At 39.6% G+C, this 12,141-nt stretch overlaps 1 protein-coding gene across 1 annotated transcript; it reads right to left on the reverse strand.

Moving 5' to 3' along the window:
* Window positions 1–2,100: 2,100 nt before the first annotated feature.
* C7H5orf46 (chromosome 7 C5orf46 homolog) lies at window positions 2,101–11,930 on the reverse strand. The gene is made up of 3 exons (XM_052644347.1): window positions 11,816–11,930; window positions 6,592–6,739; window positions 2,101–2,149 (listed from the first exon to the last, which is right to left on the reverse strand). Exons 1-3 carry the CDS (start codon window positions 11,928–11,930, stop codon window positions 2,101–2,103), a joined length of 312 nt encoding a protein of 103 aa, XP_052500307.1.
* Between the last annotated feature and the right edge of the window lie 211 nt (window positions 11,931–12,141).

The following is a 12,141-nucleotide window of genomic DNA, read 5'->3' on the forward strand; positions in this document are numbered from 1 at the left end:
GTCCTTAGAAACAAACCAGACACATGGAAACAATTACCAGCTAGAGAGGGCTTAAGACCTAGAAAAAACACAAACATTTTTATGTCTCTGTATTGTAGAACATGAGATGATTTATTATAATGAAATCAACTATAATATGTATTTAAAAAAAACAAGCAACAGCAACAAAAATGAAAATGCAAGATATATGAGGCAAGAATCAATAACAGGGATGAAGGGAGAAGGCACGTATGTTAAACACTGGGATAAATTGAGTCATCAGTTTTTGAGCTTCTGAATAAACAGGAAAAATAAATGAAATAGACCAAGCTACATAGATCTTATAATCAGAAATGAGGAAGCAATCCTTAGGGAAGACTCTTTTTTTTTCTTGCTCTAAATTCTAAAAGAAACATTTCCCATCAGGCTTCATGGAGTAGATACTGAGTGGTGTCTTGCCCATCTGCAATTTTGCTCATTGATTACTTAAAGATTTCCTATGAAATTTATTTTTTCTAGCTCCCTCCTGAGGAAGTTCAGACTCAGCAAGTCTAAACATGTCATCTAGTGTGTCAGTTACACTTTTTTCTTAATTAAAAAAATGTAGATAGATATTGAGAATTTGCAAAGTGCTTTGCCATCTTTTACTTCTTTTATAACCGTAGTGAGATTCATCAGATTCTTATTTTAAGCTAAGAAAGGTGTATTAAATGTCAAATGACTTAAGACATTGGGAGACTTAAATCCCCATGATTTCAAGTGACGCAGGACATTAGGAGGTGAGATTATAAGGCTATTAACATAAGGAAATTGTGTCAATGTGATTAAGCAGAGGTTGTGAGGATCTCAGATTAATTAGGTGTCTGATTATTAGATGATTTGTTTGTGAGAACTGGCCCCTTTCTGCTTATTATCTGAGACTGTATACGGAAATGCACCTTCTTTGCAAAGCCCTCCTAAGGCCCATTCCTTCCTCCAGGGCTTCCTTTTTATATCCTTTCTACAAGGCATAGCCACGGAACTTGTACATAGAACTTGACCATTTCCCTGCACCTGGAGGGCACTGTGCTAGGTGATAGTCTAAACTAGAAACTTCTTAATGATGGGACAGTGTTGCTTATCTTGGTAGCAATGACAGAATTTGACACATAGTAGGCATGGGTTAAATGAGCGTTAAAGGACTGTGTAAGAGAGAGGCATATGTTATAGGAGAAAGATGGTTTATTTATATATCTACCTACAGATTTGTAAATACGCATCCCAGAGATGTATAGAAGTCAACTAACCAAAGGGGTAGTGTATCATTTCTATGGACACGTCGAGGCATGTCTAAAATCACACAGTTTAGTCACTGTTCTCTGTTCTCCAGTGAGCTCTATTGCTTAGTGGTAGAGCACAGACTATGGACTCAGGCTGCTTGGATTCAGATCACATTAATTAAGCTCCCTGAGCTTTGGTTTCCCTATTTATAAAATTTTAGAATGACAATACCTATCTTTCATAGCGAATGTTAGAATTAAATTAGGTAACGCATACAGAGCACTTAGCTTAATGCCTAAATCTAAATCTAAAACTAAGCTAGCTTGTGCTACTTACATATAGAATTTGTTTCCCAGGTCTAACATTTCTGTGTTTATATTTCGATATCCATTCTCAAGAGAGAACTGGATAAGGAATCAGCAGGTATCTCTGAACACAAATCAGACTGTTTTCATATAAATTAGAGAGCTTATTAGTTCTTTCCGCTGGAATTATTTTCTGTAAATCTTATTCTCATGAGTAACTAACTGCATGATTTCATGGGTCCTTAGACTTTAGTGCATATAAGCTCCTCCTTTCACAGGCAGAACTTGCACAAATCAAGTTCCAAGCGGAGTTGGGACAAGACCAGCTCTCCTCACTTCAGCGCTTACTTGATTCACCCCACAATTGTGCTTCTTCCCTTAAGAGAATCTTACTAAGTCTGTGACTTTGAGATAATGAAAATACATCTATTTAAAACTATTTTAAAAAAACAATGCAAGAACAAAGCAAACACACACAGAAAAACACACCTTTTTTGCTATGTTCAGTATACTATTTTTTGGTTGTTAGTTTTTAAGTTAAAATCACCTGAGAAAGTCACTTTGATGAATGTTCTCCTTGTTTATCACCATGTTCCAAAAATTCTCTTGAAAAAAATAAAGAGAAAACAATGAATTATGATTTAGACTGATCCGGAATGTTAAAAAGATCATGAATTTATACAATTTGAGCAATACTTTTCTTCTTCAGGTTTTCCTGTGTCATAAAATCATAAGATTTAAGATTTCTACAGTAGGTCATATTTGACAAGCCATGCATGCATAATTCTCTCTTTAATTCTGCCAAGATATCTATTAGTTTGGTGTCTAGTCTTATATAAACTCTATAAAGATAGATATTTTGATCTATTTGTTTCATAATACATCCCCAATACCTAGAACAATACATGGCATATAGTATGAATTAATAAATATTTGTTGAATAGGTAAGTGATGATTTTTAATCTTTTTACATATGAAAAGATCTCTGAAGCTCATAGAGATCAAACAACCTGTTCAAGTCACATGGCTGGTAAATTGCAAAGCAGAGTCTAAAACTTAGGTCTCCAGAAGCATGAATTGATGCCAGAGGTTTCTATACTGTTTAAGGATTGGCTGTGGGGTAACTGTTGAGAAGGTAAAAGAAAAAAATACAGTCTATGAGGATATTCTTATCTAGTGGAGAAAACGGATGCATTTAGAGACCAATAATTTAAAATAGTGAGGTAAGAAAAGCCATATGCCTTCATAATGCCTTTGCAGGAATTTGCCTTCCGGCAAAGGCATTATGAAATCCCAGCATCTGAATATCTGAATTTTCTAATAGTAGGTGTCTGTGACATCTTCACAGAGCTTGTCTTTGGACTAGATTTTACAAAATGATTAGACTTAGCAGGTGAACAGAGTGGAGCTGGGGTTTGAGGATGAGTCACTGATGACAGAAAATCATGTGCAAAGATAACTGGAGATTTAAACAAACATTATCTGTTCTGAAACAGAAATTACTTGTCACTGGGGCATCAGGTGTTTGGTTTCAGAAGTGAGAGATTTGACTGAAAGATATATTGGCATCAGGGAAGGCTGTTTAGCATCAGCTGATGCATTTGCTCTGATTTTGCAGGCAATGGAAGTTCACTGAAAGGGTTTCAAGCATGGCAGTGATAGAATCAAATTTGTAGATAGGTAGAGGATGGGTTGGAGTGGGGAGAGACAGGAACAGTGTAACTAATGATAGATCTAATGAGAAGAGCTCTGGAAAGAGATGATGACGGACTCAACTAGCCCTACTAGTCAGTGGAGTTGAAGAAAAGGACTGGTATAGGAAGAAAAACTTGTTGTTTAGTCACTAAGTTGTGTCCAACTCTTTGCAACCCCATGGACTATAGCCCACCAGGCTCCTCTGTCCATGGGATTTCCCAGGCAAGAATACTGGAGTGGGTTGCCATTTCCTTCTCCGTGGAATCTTCCCGACCCAGGGATTGAACCTGCATCTCCTGCATTGGCACATGAATTCTTTACTGCTGAGCCACCTGGGAAGCCCTAAGAAAAACTTAGAAAATTTAGCAACTAGATGGAAGCGGTGATGGGCAGGAAGAATCAAAGAAGACCTGAAGTGTCTAGATTCTAAATAGATGGAAATGTGACTTACTGAGATAAGGAAAAAATGAAGAGGAGCAGATTTGTAAGTGAGATGATGGGATTGGGTTTAGACCAGCTGAATCTGATGTATTGATGAAAACCTAAATACGGTTTTTATAGCAGCCCATGAATTGTTACATTCTGTAGCTCAGGGAAAAGAATGCAAGAGACATCTGTATTAGGAACACATCAGACTGTAAGTAATATTCCTAATGTGGAAGCTGTGATGTGAAAAATCAGGGAGGCTCTACATTTGGAACCTTGAGTAGCAATGATGTTTAAGGGGCAGATGCATGAAAAGTCAAATAGAATAAGAAAGAAAGGCTTGTGGTAGGGAGAGAACAAGGAAAATGTTGTGTCTTGGAAACCTGGGGGTCAGGGTGAAATTCACAAGAACTGGAGGCTTCTCAAAGGCCCAGAGGAATTAAGAATATGGATATTTTTAGATCAGTGGCAACCAGAATGCAGTTCATACAGCTCTTAAGTTTACCCAGAGGGTAAGTGGAGGGAGTGAGCTGGTCTATTCTCTGTCCTGAAAGCACATACCCAGCATTTGTTACGTGATTGACATGGTATGTAGACATCAGATACACAGGAGTAAACAGAACAAAACTTCTCTCTTTATGAAGGTCCATCATTCTTGTCATTCTCTCTTCTAATCAAATCTCATCGAGTCCTTTAAGATCCAAAGTACATCTTGCTTTGCCAGAGACACTCCCCTAAGCATACTTGCCCAGTGCCAGCTCCTTTCCTTAGACCCTCACCGTGAGGGTTGCCTGACATTTACCTAAACATTTTAGTTATCACCAGATATGCTCATGTCATCTTATACAATAAGGACTGCGATTTCTTTGAGGAGACTTATAGACTTCTACTCTAGATTGTTTCCTTCACAAGTCCTCCCCCTACTTTCCTAAACACACATTAAGTTCTTAGGTATAGTTCTTGAGGGTCTCTTCCCACTCCCCATCCCCTGCCATATGTATGGTATTTTCTGGGACAGAGGGAGGGCAGTTAGATGTGTTCTCTTGAGCAAGGACTGTTGTGTCTTTAATGAAGAACCCTCAAGTTTGAGTTAACAGAGAACACAAGTGCTATTTTATAATATATCTAGGGAATCCTCCAGGGAAGGAATAAAAGGAATTATTATTGTTCTGATTCTTTGCACTACTAGTGATTTATAACAATTTGAGTTCAACTGGAGTCTAATCTGTACTTTGTAGATGAATAGTGGTGCTCTTATTCTTTTCCTTGTTTACATGAACAGTCGTGGGAACTCGACAGTTGCAAAAGCAACCATGATAGGAAAAATGAAAACACAAATAAACACTTTTAAGTTTTAACAGTTTGTTCTTGATTGTATGCAGACTCCTGCCCATTCACCTGACTGTAATATATCAATTTAAGCAGATCGGGCATTACAAAATGGCCCCTGATCACTTCTATACAGAAGTGGCCCTTAATCTGTCATTGGTTATAGACTATTTTGAGAATCTTATAAAGTCAGAAGCACTGTCCCTAGAAAAATAGAAAGATTCACATCTACACAAAATGTGAATATAAATTTAAAGGTGATGTGTACCTTTAAGACCCAGCCATGTAGCTCAGAGCATCCAATCAATGGTTAATCAATATTAGAATAACCTGCTGCTGCTGCTAAGTCGGTTCAGTCGTGTCGACTCTGTGCGACCCTGTACACGGCAGCCCACCTGGCTTCCGCGTCCCTAGGATTCTCCAGGCAAGAACAATGGAGTGGGTTGCCATTTCCTTCTCCAATGCGTGAAAGTGAAAAGTGAAGGTGAAGTCGCTCAGTCGTGTCCGACTCTTGGCGACCCCATGAACAGCAGCCCACCAGGCTCCTCCATCCATGGGACTTTCCAGGCAAGAGTTCTGCAGTGGGGTGCCATTGCCTTCTCTGAGAACAACCTGAAAGGTTGTTAAAAGGCAAACCTGCAGCTTTGCCCTGGGAAGGTGCAACATGGGATGAAGGGGTCCACGTTTTGTAACATTCTCCAGGAGATTCTTAAGCAGGTAAGTAATGGTTTATACTTTGTCAAACTCTGCTTAGGGTGTTGTGAAGAGAGAATTAGAGAGCAGAGTCTCAGAAAGGTTAGCACCTAGAAATTCAGGAAAACAAATTAGACCCCGGCGAGCTGAACTGGAAGAGATTAATGTCAGGAGAATGAAGAACAGAGTGAAGTAGATTTAGAAACCAGAGCTATGTAAATCTGGGTAGGATGTATTAGGAGTTGGGCACAGGAGCTTGGAAGCAGGTTGAAAATCATGGGAAGATTCTGGGCTGTGCAATTTGCCAGCAAGACAGTCTCTCAAGATCAAAGCAAACCTTCTCTCCTTAGAGAGGTTCTCTAGGTTGCCTTGGAGGAGAGATAGCTACTGTGTCCGCTAACCCTCCTAAATTACTTAGATTAGAAAATAAGGACAGAACTCCTCATACCCCTTTCTACTGAGCACATCCCTACCCACCACCTTCATCAGAGAATTACTGTGTCTGCATTGGGTGGGTCCTTGATTCCTTTAACTTTACAGATTAGCCAACTGAGGCACACAGAGAGGGAGAGTCTAACCGCAGATCACCCAGTAAGTAGCACCTGTGTCAAGACCAGACCCTAGTTTTCTGCCTGTTGGTCTGATGCTCTTCTTCCCCCACTACTTGGTCCTGAAATAAAACATATTTTATGGATCCCCTTGTTCCATAAATTCCTTGGGAGTGTTCTCACCCCCAAAGAGTTTAGGGAAATCCATGCAGATGCAAATATATGTTAACGTAGGCAACGTTTCAATTAAAACAGTACATTGGCATGCATGTAATTCTGTTTCTCATTCATTTTAATGCAATGTGGTCATTACCAACGGCCAACTGGACAAAAGCAAGGTTTGTCTCAGTGCTTACGTGCTCCTCGTCATGGAGCGGAGAATGAACTCCACCGCATTCTCAATAATCTCCGAGCCCAAAAGGTTTAGGAATTTGGGGAACTCTGGCTCTGAATTTTTGCCTGAGTCATGTGGCTGCTCATCTGGCTTGTCCTCTGGTTTGTCATCTGAAAAACAAAACGGAATCTCAGGGTTGATTCTCAGCAAAAAAGATACGGAAGTTTCTTTCATTGTAAGGAATCCTAGGGCCCTTTATAACACCCCCCCCCCCCAATTATATAACCTCATATAATTATATTTATGTCGCATCTAATGCCTGCCTATTCTCTTCATATGCATTATGCCATTTATTCCTAAAACAAACAGACCCGCAGATATTGATGCCTAGGTAGACACGGTTTCTCTTTCTGGATGAGAAAACTGAAGCTCACAGAAGCTGTTACCTGTTCAGAGTTAAAGCAGCTAGTAAACGCCAGTGCTGGGACTGAAATACAAGCTGCTTGGTTTTAATGTATTTTTCTCACGTACTCCCTGGATCTCTGGAAGTGCTAATGAGGAGGATGATATAATAATAGGTAGCACTTGCTGAGCACATAGGACAGGCCATCCTGGGACAGGCAATCTATGTGCATTGTCTCAGTTTATTCTCCCAGCAACCCTACGAGGGAGGCGACATTATTATCCCAAGTTAAAGGTAAAGAAATGGAAGTGGAGAGAGGTCTAGAAGGGCACCAAAGTCACAGTGTTGAAGTGGTAGATTCAGAATTCAGCCCCATGTTTGTCTGGTATTAAAACCTGGGTTCTAAAGCACTCTGTGATGAACTGCATAGTCTTGGACAAAAAAGGTATGAACTAACTACATGTGTGTTATAAGACTGAAAGTATTATGATGACAAGGAGAAATTCTGTCATTTGTATCCCAGCATGTGATAGTTCTGTAAATAATGATTTTACATCTATATGCAATTTTAAGTTTAATCAGTCTTTTGGAGTGTGCAGATTTTAGCTCACTGGACTCAGAATCTGAGAACACTGGGTGACTTGCAGAAGATCTTACAAATATCAGAAGAAGATGTGATTTTAACTGCTGGTCTCTTACTTTTTGAAAAACAGTTTTAAATGGGGGATAATTGTTTTACAATGTGTTGGTTTCTGCCATTCAGTTCAGTTCATTCGCTCAGTAGTGTCCAACTCTCTGCGACCCCACGAATCACAGCACACCAGGCCTCCCTGTCCATCACCAACTCCCGGAGTTTACTCAAACTCATGTCCATCGAGTCGGTGATGCCACCCAGCCATCTCATCCTCCGTCGTCCCCTTCTCCTCCTGCCCCTAATCCCTCCCATCATCAGGGTCTTTTCCAATGAGTCCACTCTTCTCATGAGGTGGCCAAAGTATTGGATTTTCAGCTTTAGCATCATTCCTTCCAAAGAACACCCAGGCCTGATCTCCTTTACAATGGACTGGTTGGATCTCCTTGCAGTCCAAGGGACTCTCAAGAGTCTTCTCCAACACCACAGTTCAAAAGCATCAATGCTTCGGCACTCAGCTTTCTTCACAGTCCAACTCTCAGGCCATACAACAACCTAAATCAGTCATAAGTATACATATATCCCCTTCCTCTTGAAAGTTCCTTCCATCCGCCGCCCCACCCCACCTCTCTGGATGTCGCCACAGAGCGCTGGGTTGAGCTCCGTGTGTTGCATAGCATGTTCCCACTGGCTGTTTATTCTGCATATGGTAATATATATGCTCCGGTGTCACTCAGTCCGCCCCACCCTCTCCTTCCCCGCTGTGTCCACAGGCCTGTCCTCTACCTCTGCGTCTCCATTCCTGCCCTGCAAGTAGGCTCATCAATACCATTTTTCTAGATTCCATATGTGTGTATGATATTTGTTTTTCTGTTTCTGACTCAGTTTACTGTCTACAACAGGCTCTAGACCTCTTACTTTTGATATTTAATCAAGTGCCTTTTGGAATGAGGCCAAAGATCCAGAAAGTGAAGTTGGTGACATGCAAGGTCCCTTGGTGGATCTGGCTTTGCTTAGTGGTCTAACAGGTTCAGGGGATTAAAAGCAATGAAGAGCGGCATTTAATGGCCTCCCCTTTGGACCCTGGTGTCAGGATGAAGTAGAGCCCTTTATCTTTTGATTTAACTGTAGCCTCACAAGTAGTGCTGGCAGATTTGGTAAACAAAAACACAGAGGCCCAGTTAAAACTGAATGTCAGATAAACAACAATACGTTTTTAATATAAGAATGACCTGTGACCTGTGAAATATTTAGAACATACCTAAACTAAAATAGAAAATTGTTATTTATCTGAAATTCAACTTTAACTGGGTGCCCTGTGTTTTATCTGTCAATCTTACCACAAATTTTGACTCAAGAAGTCCCACCCTCTAGACAATGTACCCCATGGCTCTGAATGAAGGAGATGTAACTAGCTTTTGGTGTGGAGGCCATCAATTAGCGAGAAGAGTTGCATTTATATCATATCCTAAAATAGAGACTCTTAGTAAAAAATATGGCTTTCAACTCTGCAAACATTTATTTTTTACTTTGCCACAAAAAAAACTTAATACTCTGAGACCTAAAGACAAGATCAATATACTAACCACCAAGTATTTATTCAGCTGTTGGTTTTTACATTCAATAAGTGTTTTTGAGCCTACTATTATGTACATAGCATATGCTGCTAAGAGTTAAGGCAAAAATGGACATATATGGACATGATCCTTACATAAAGGGCAGGGCAACCACGGAGACCAGAATTGCTTTGTTTTCATTACAGGAAGGGGAAGGAAAGAGAAGGCATATTCATAATGTCTAGGTACTAGGTTGTACCTTCATCACTTTCCTAATCTTTATTCAATTCAGTGATAGCATTAGTTTTATAGGAGAGAAAACAGATGCTCAGAGAAAGTAAATGACTCACCTAAAGTCACACATCTAGCAAGTGGATGAGCCAGGGTTTGAATCTATTTTTTTTTTTTTTTTTAATTTCACAGAACATGTTTCTTACATGAAATCCTGCCTTCAAGCAGTTGTTCTCTGGAGACATTTACCAGCTACAAATGGAAATTCCTTCCATGAAAAGTGAGTTCTTTTCTCTGGTTCCTATCTGCCTACTTGAATAACAATTTAATTTTATTATTTTTATTGTAACTTTTTATTTTAACATGATGCTAAATTTTCAAAATACAAGGAGCCCTGGCTTAGAGTGTGTGTGAAGATCAAATCCTTGGCTCTGCCCTTGGATCATATATACGAGGTATTATAGCGTGGTGGGTGATGTTTTGAAGTCCTGTATACCTGAGTTTGTTTCTTGTTTTCAGCAAAAAATTCACCATGTAATCAATATTTAACTGCTCTGCCTCTCAGTTTCTTCATTGTGTTCTTGTCAAGATGGAAGGATAACTGATATATCTTTGTATATCATATATATGTGTATATATTACTGGAGTGGGTAGCCATTCCCTTCTCTAGGGGATCATCCCAAACCAGGGATCAAAATGGGTCACTGGCATTGCAGGCAGATTCTCTACCATCTGAGCCACTAGAGAAGTGCAAATAAAAGCTACCCCATATTATATTTGAAAGGAGAAAATATTCAACTGTTGGCTTTGGTAATCTTTTTCTGGTATGTCAAATTTCTTAGTATTTATTATTTTCCAAAATTTTCAAATTTCTTAATATTTTAGCAGCATTTATTTATATTAATACCTGATTGTGTTTCTTAGTATAATCATAAAGTTCTGAAAAACAATAATGCTGATATTTCTACAGTTTTTGTAGCTTATAAAGTGATTACAAGAGCGTGTTCATTTCACCTGGTAAAGTTGGTAATTATCCTGTTTTACAGATGAGGAAACTGAGGTTCAAAGCAGTGAACTGTTTTAACCAGTATCACTGTTCATGAGAGACAGACCTGGGACTGGTCTCTAGGATATAAATCTCACTTTTCGCTTTATCACAGTGATTACTTTGGGGTAGATGGACACAGTGGGCTTCCCAGGTGGCTCGGTGGTAAAGATCTTCCTGCAATGCAGGAGATGTGGGTTCAGTTCCTGGGTCAGGAAGATTCCCCGGAGAAGGAAATGTCAACCCATTCCAGTATTCTCATCTGGGAAATCCCATGGACAGAGGATCCTGGCAGGCTACAGTCCATGGGGTTGCAAAGAGTCAGACATGCCTTAGTGAGTAAAACCAAAACCAAAGTGCCAGATGGACACAGTAATCTCTGAGGCCACCCCTGCCATAGCCCTGTTGGAGTGTCTGCCCACATGTTGTGCCAGTGGACAGTGGGTGACCGAGGTTGTGAGTTCTGCCAAATTATATTTAAAATAGCTCAAAAGGTTCTATTACTAATTAGCACTGTTTGTATTTTCTGACCTGTTATTCTGAATGGAGATAGATTAAGGGCTCATTGTCTTCTGTAGACCAAAAATTAATTAATGAGACTTCTGCCTGCTGCCTTGTGGTCCTCTGTGTGCTTGGAACAGACATGAAAGAAGTAGATGCTTTATAATAGAAAGAGTCTAAAGACTTGGGTTTCAGTCCCAGATGTGCCATTTCTGCCTGTGTCAATGCTCAAGTAACTTTCTCCCTGCTAGCCTGGTTTATTTACCTGCAAAAAGGGAAATGATAAAACTGGGCATGTTTACTTAAAATAATTATGAGAATCAAATGAGATAATACATATCCATAATAGTTAATGTTGGTGTTTATTATGGAACAGTATGTTTTATCTTTAATTTTCATGACAGCTAAATGAGAAAGTTAACAACTGATACTCCCTTTTAAGTGTGAGGCCCATAGAGGTTAAATAGTGTTTCTGAGTCACATTTCTGATCAGTGGTAGATCCAGGCCCAAGAGTCTTATTCTAGACTCTTCACTTTTGAATATTATTAGTTACAGTCATTAAAAAAACAAAAAACAAATGCCCCCAGCTTTCAAGGAATTTGTAGTATAATAGTGTCTCTATATCATGTGAGGATATAAGAAAAAAAAATCATTCTAAACTTCATACATTCATGGAGGATAGAGGCTGTAACCAAAGCACATTTGAATAAAAATCCTATTTGCTTTTTGTTAAATCTGCCTCTGTTTCCCAGTCCAGTGCTTTCTGCTGTGCCCTAAGTTCCCCTCATTCCTCTGCATGTTCCAGATCAGTGCCACTGACGTCCTCCAGTCATGGCTAACTACTGCACAAAGCATGAGCTGAGACTTAAAGTACTTACCAGCCTGGCAAGTCAGGATTAAGACAAGCAGTCCCCAGACAATTGTCAGCCGAAGCACTGAGACAGCCATGTTTGTAGCAGTGGGTATCGATGCAGAGAAATTGTTCAGATGCATCCGAAGTCTTGCTCCATTTATAGGGCATTTATAGCTGACATCATCTGCTATGGAATTTAGGTTGTTGCATAAGATATCAGTACAGCTTGCTTTGGAATCTCTACTAATGGGCCCTGCCCTATCTTTCAAACCAAGAGTTTTACAGATAGGAAAAGAAAAACCCTCTTGGTATTTTTAATGTGTGTTTTATAAATGACGCTGCAATCATTCT

This window comes from Budorcas taxicolor, chromosome 7 (genome assembly GCF_023091745.1).
Source record: "Budorcas taxicolor isolate Tak-1 chromosome 7, Takin1.1, whole genome shotgun sequence".
NCBI lineage: Eukaryota > Metazoa > Chordata > Mammalia > Artiodactyla > Bovidae > Budorcas > Budorcas taxicolor.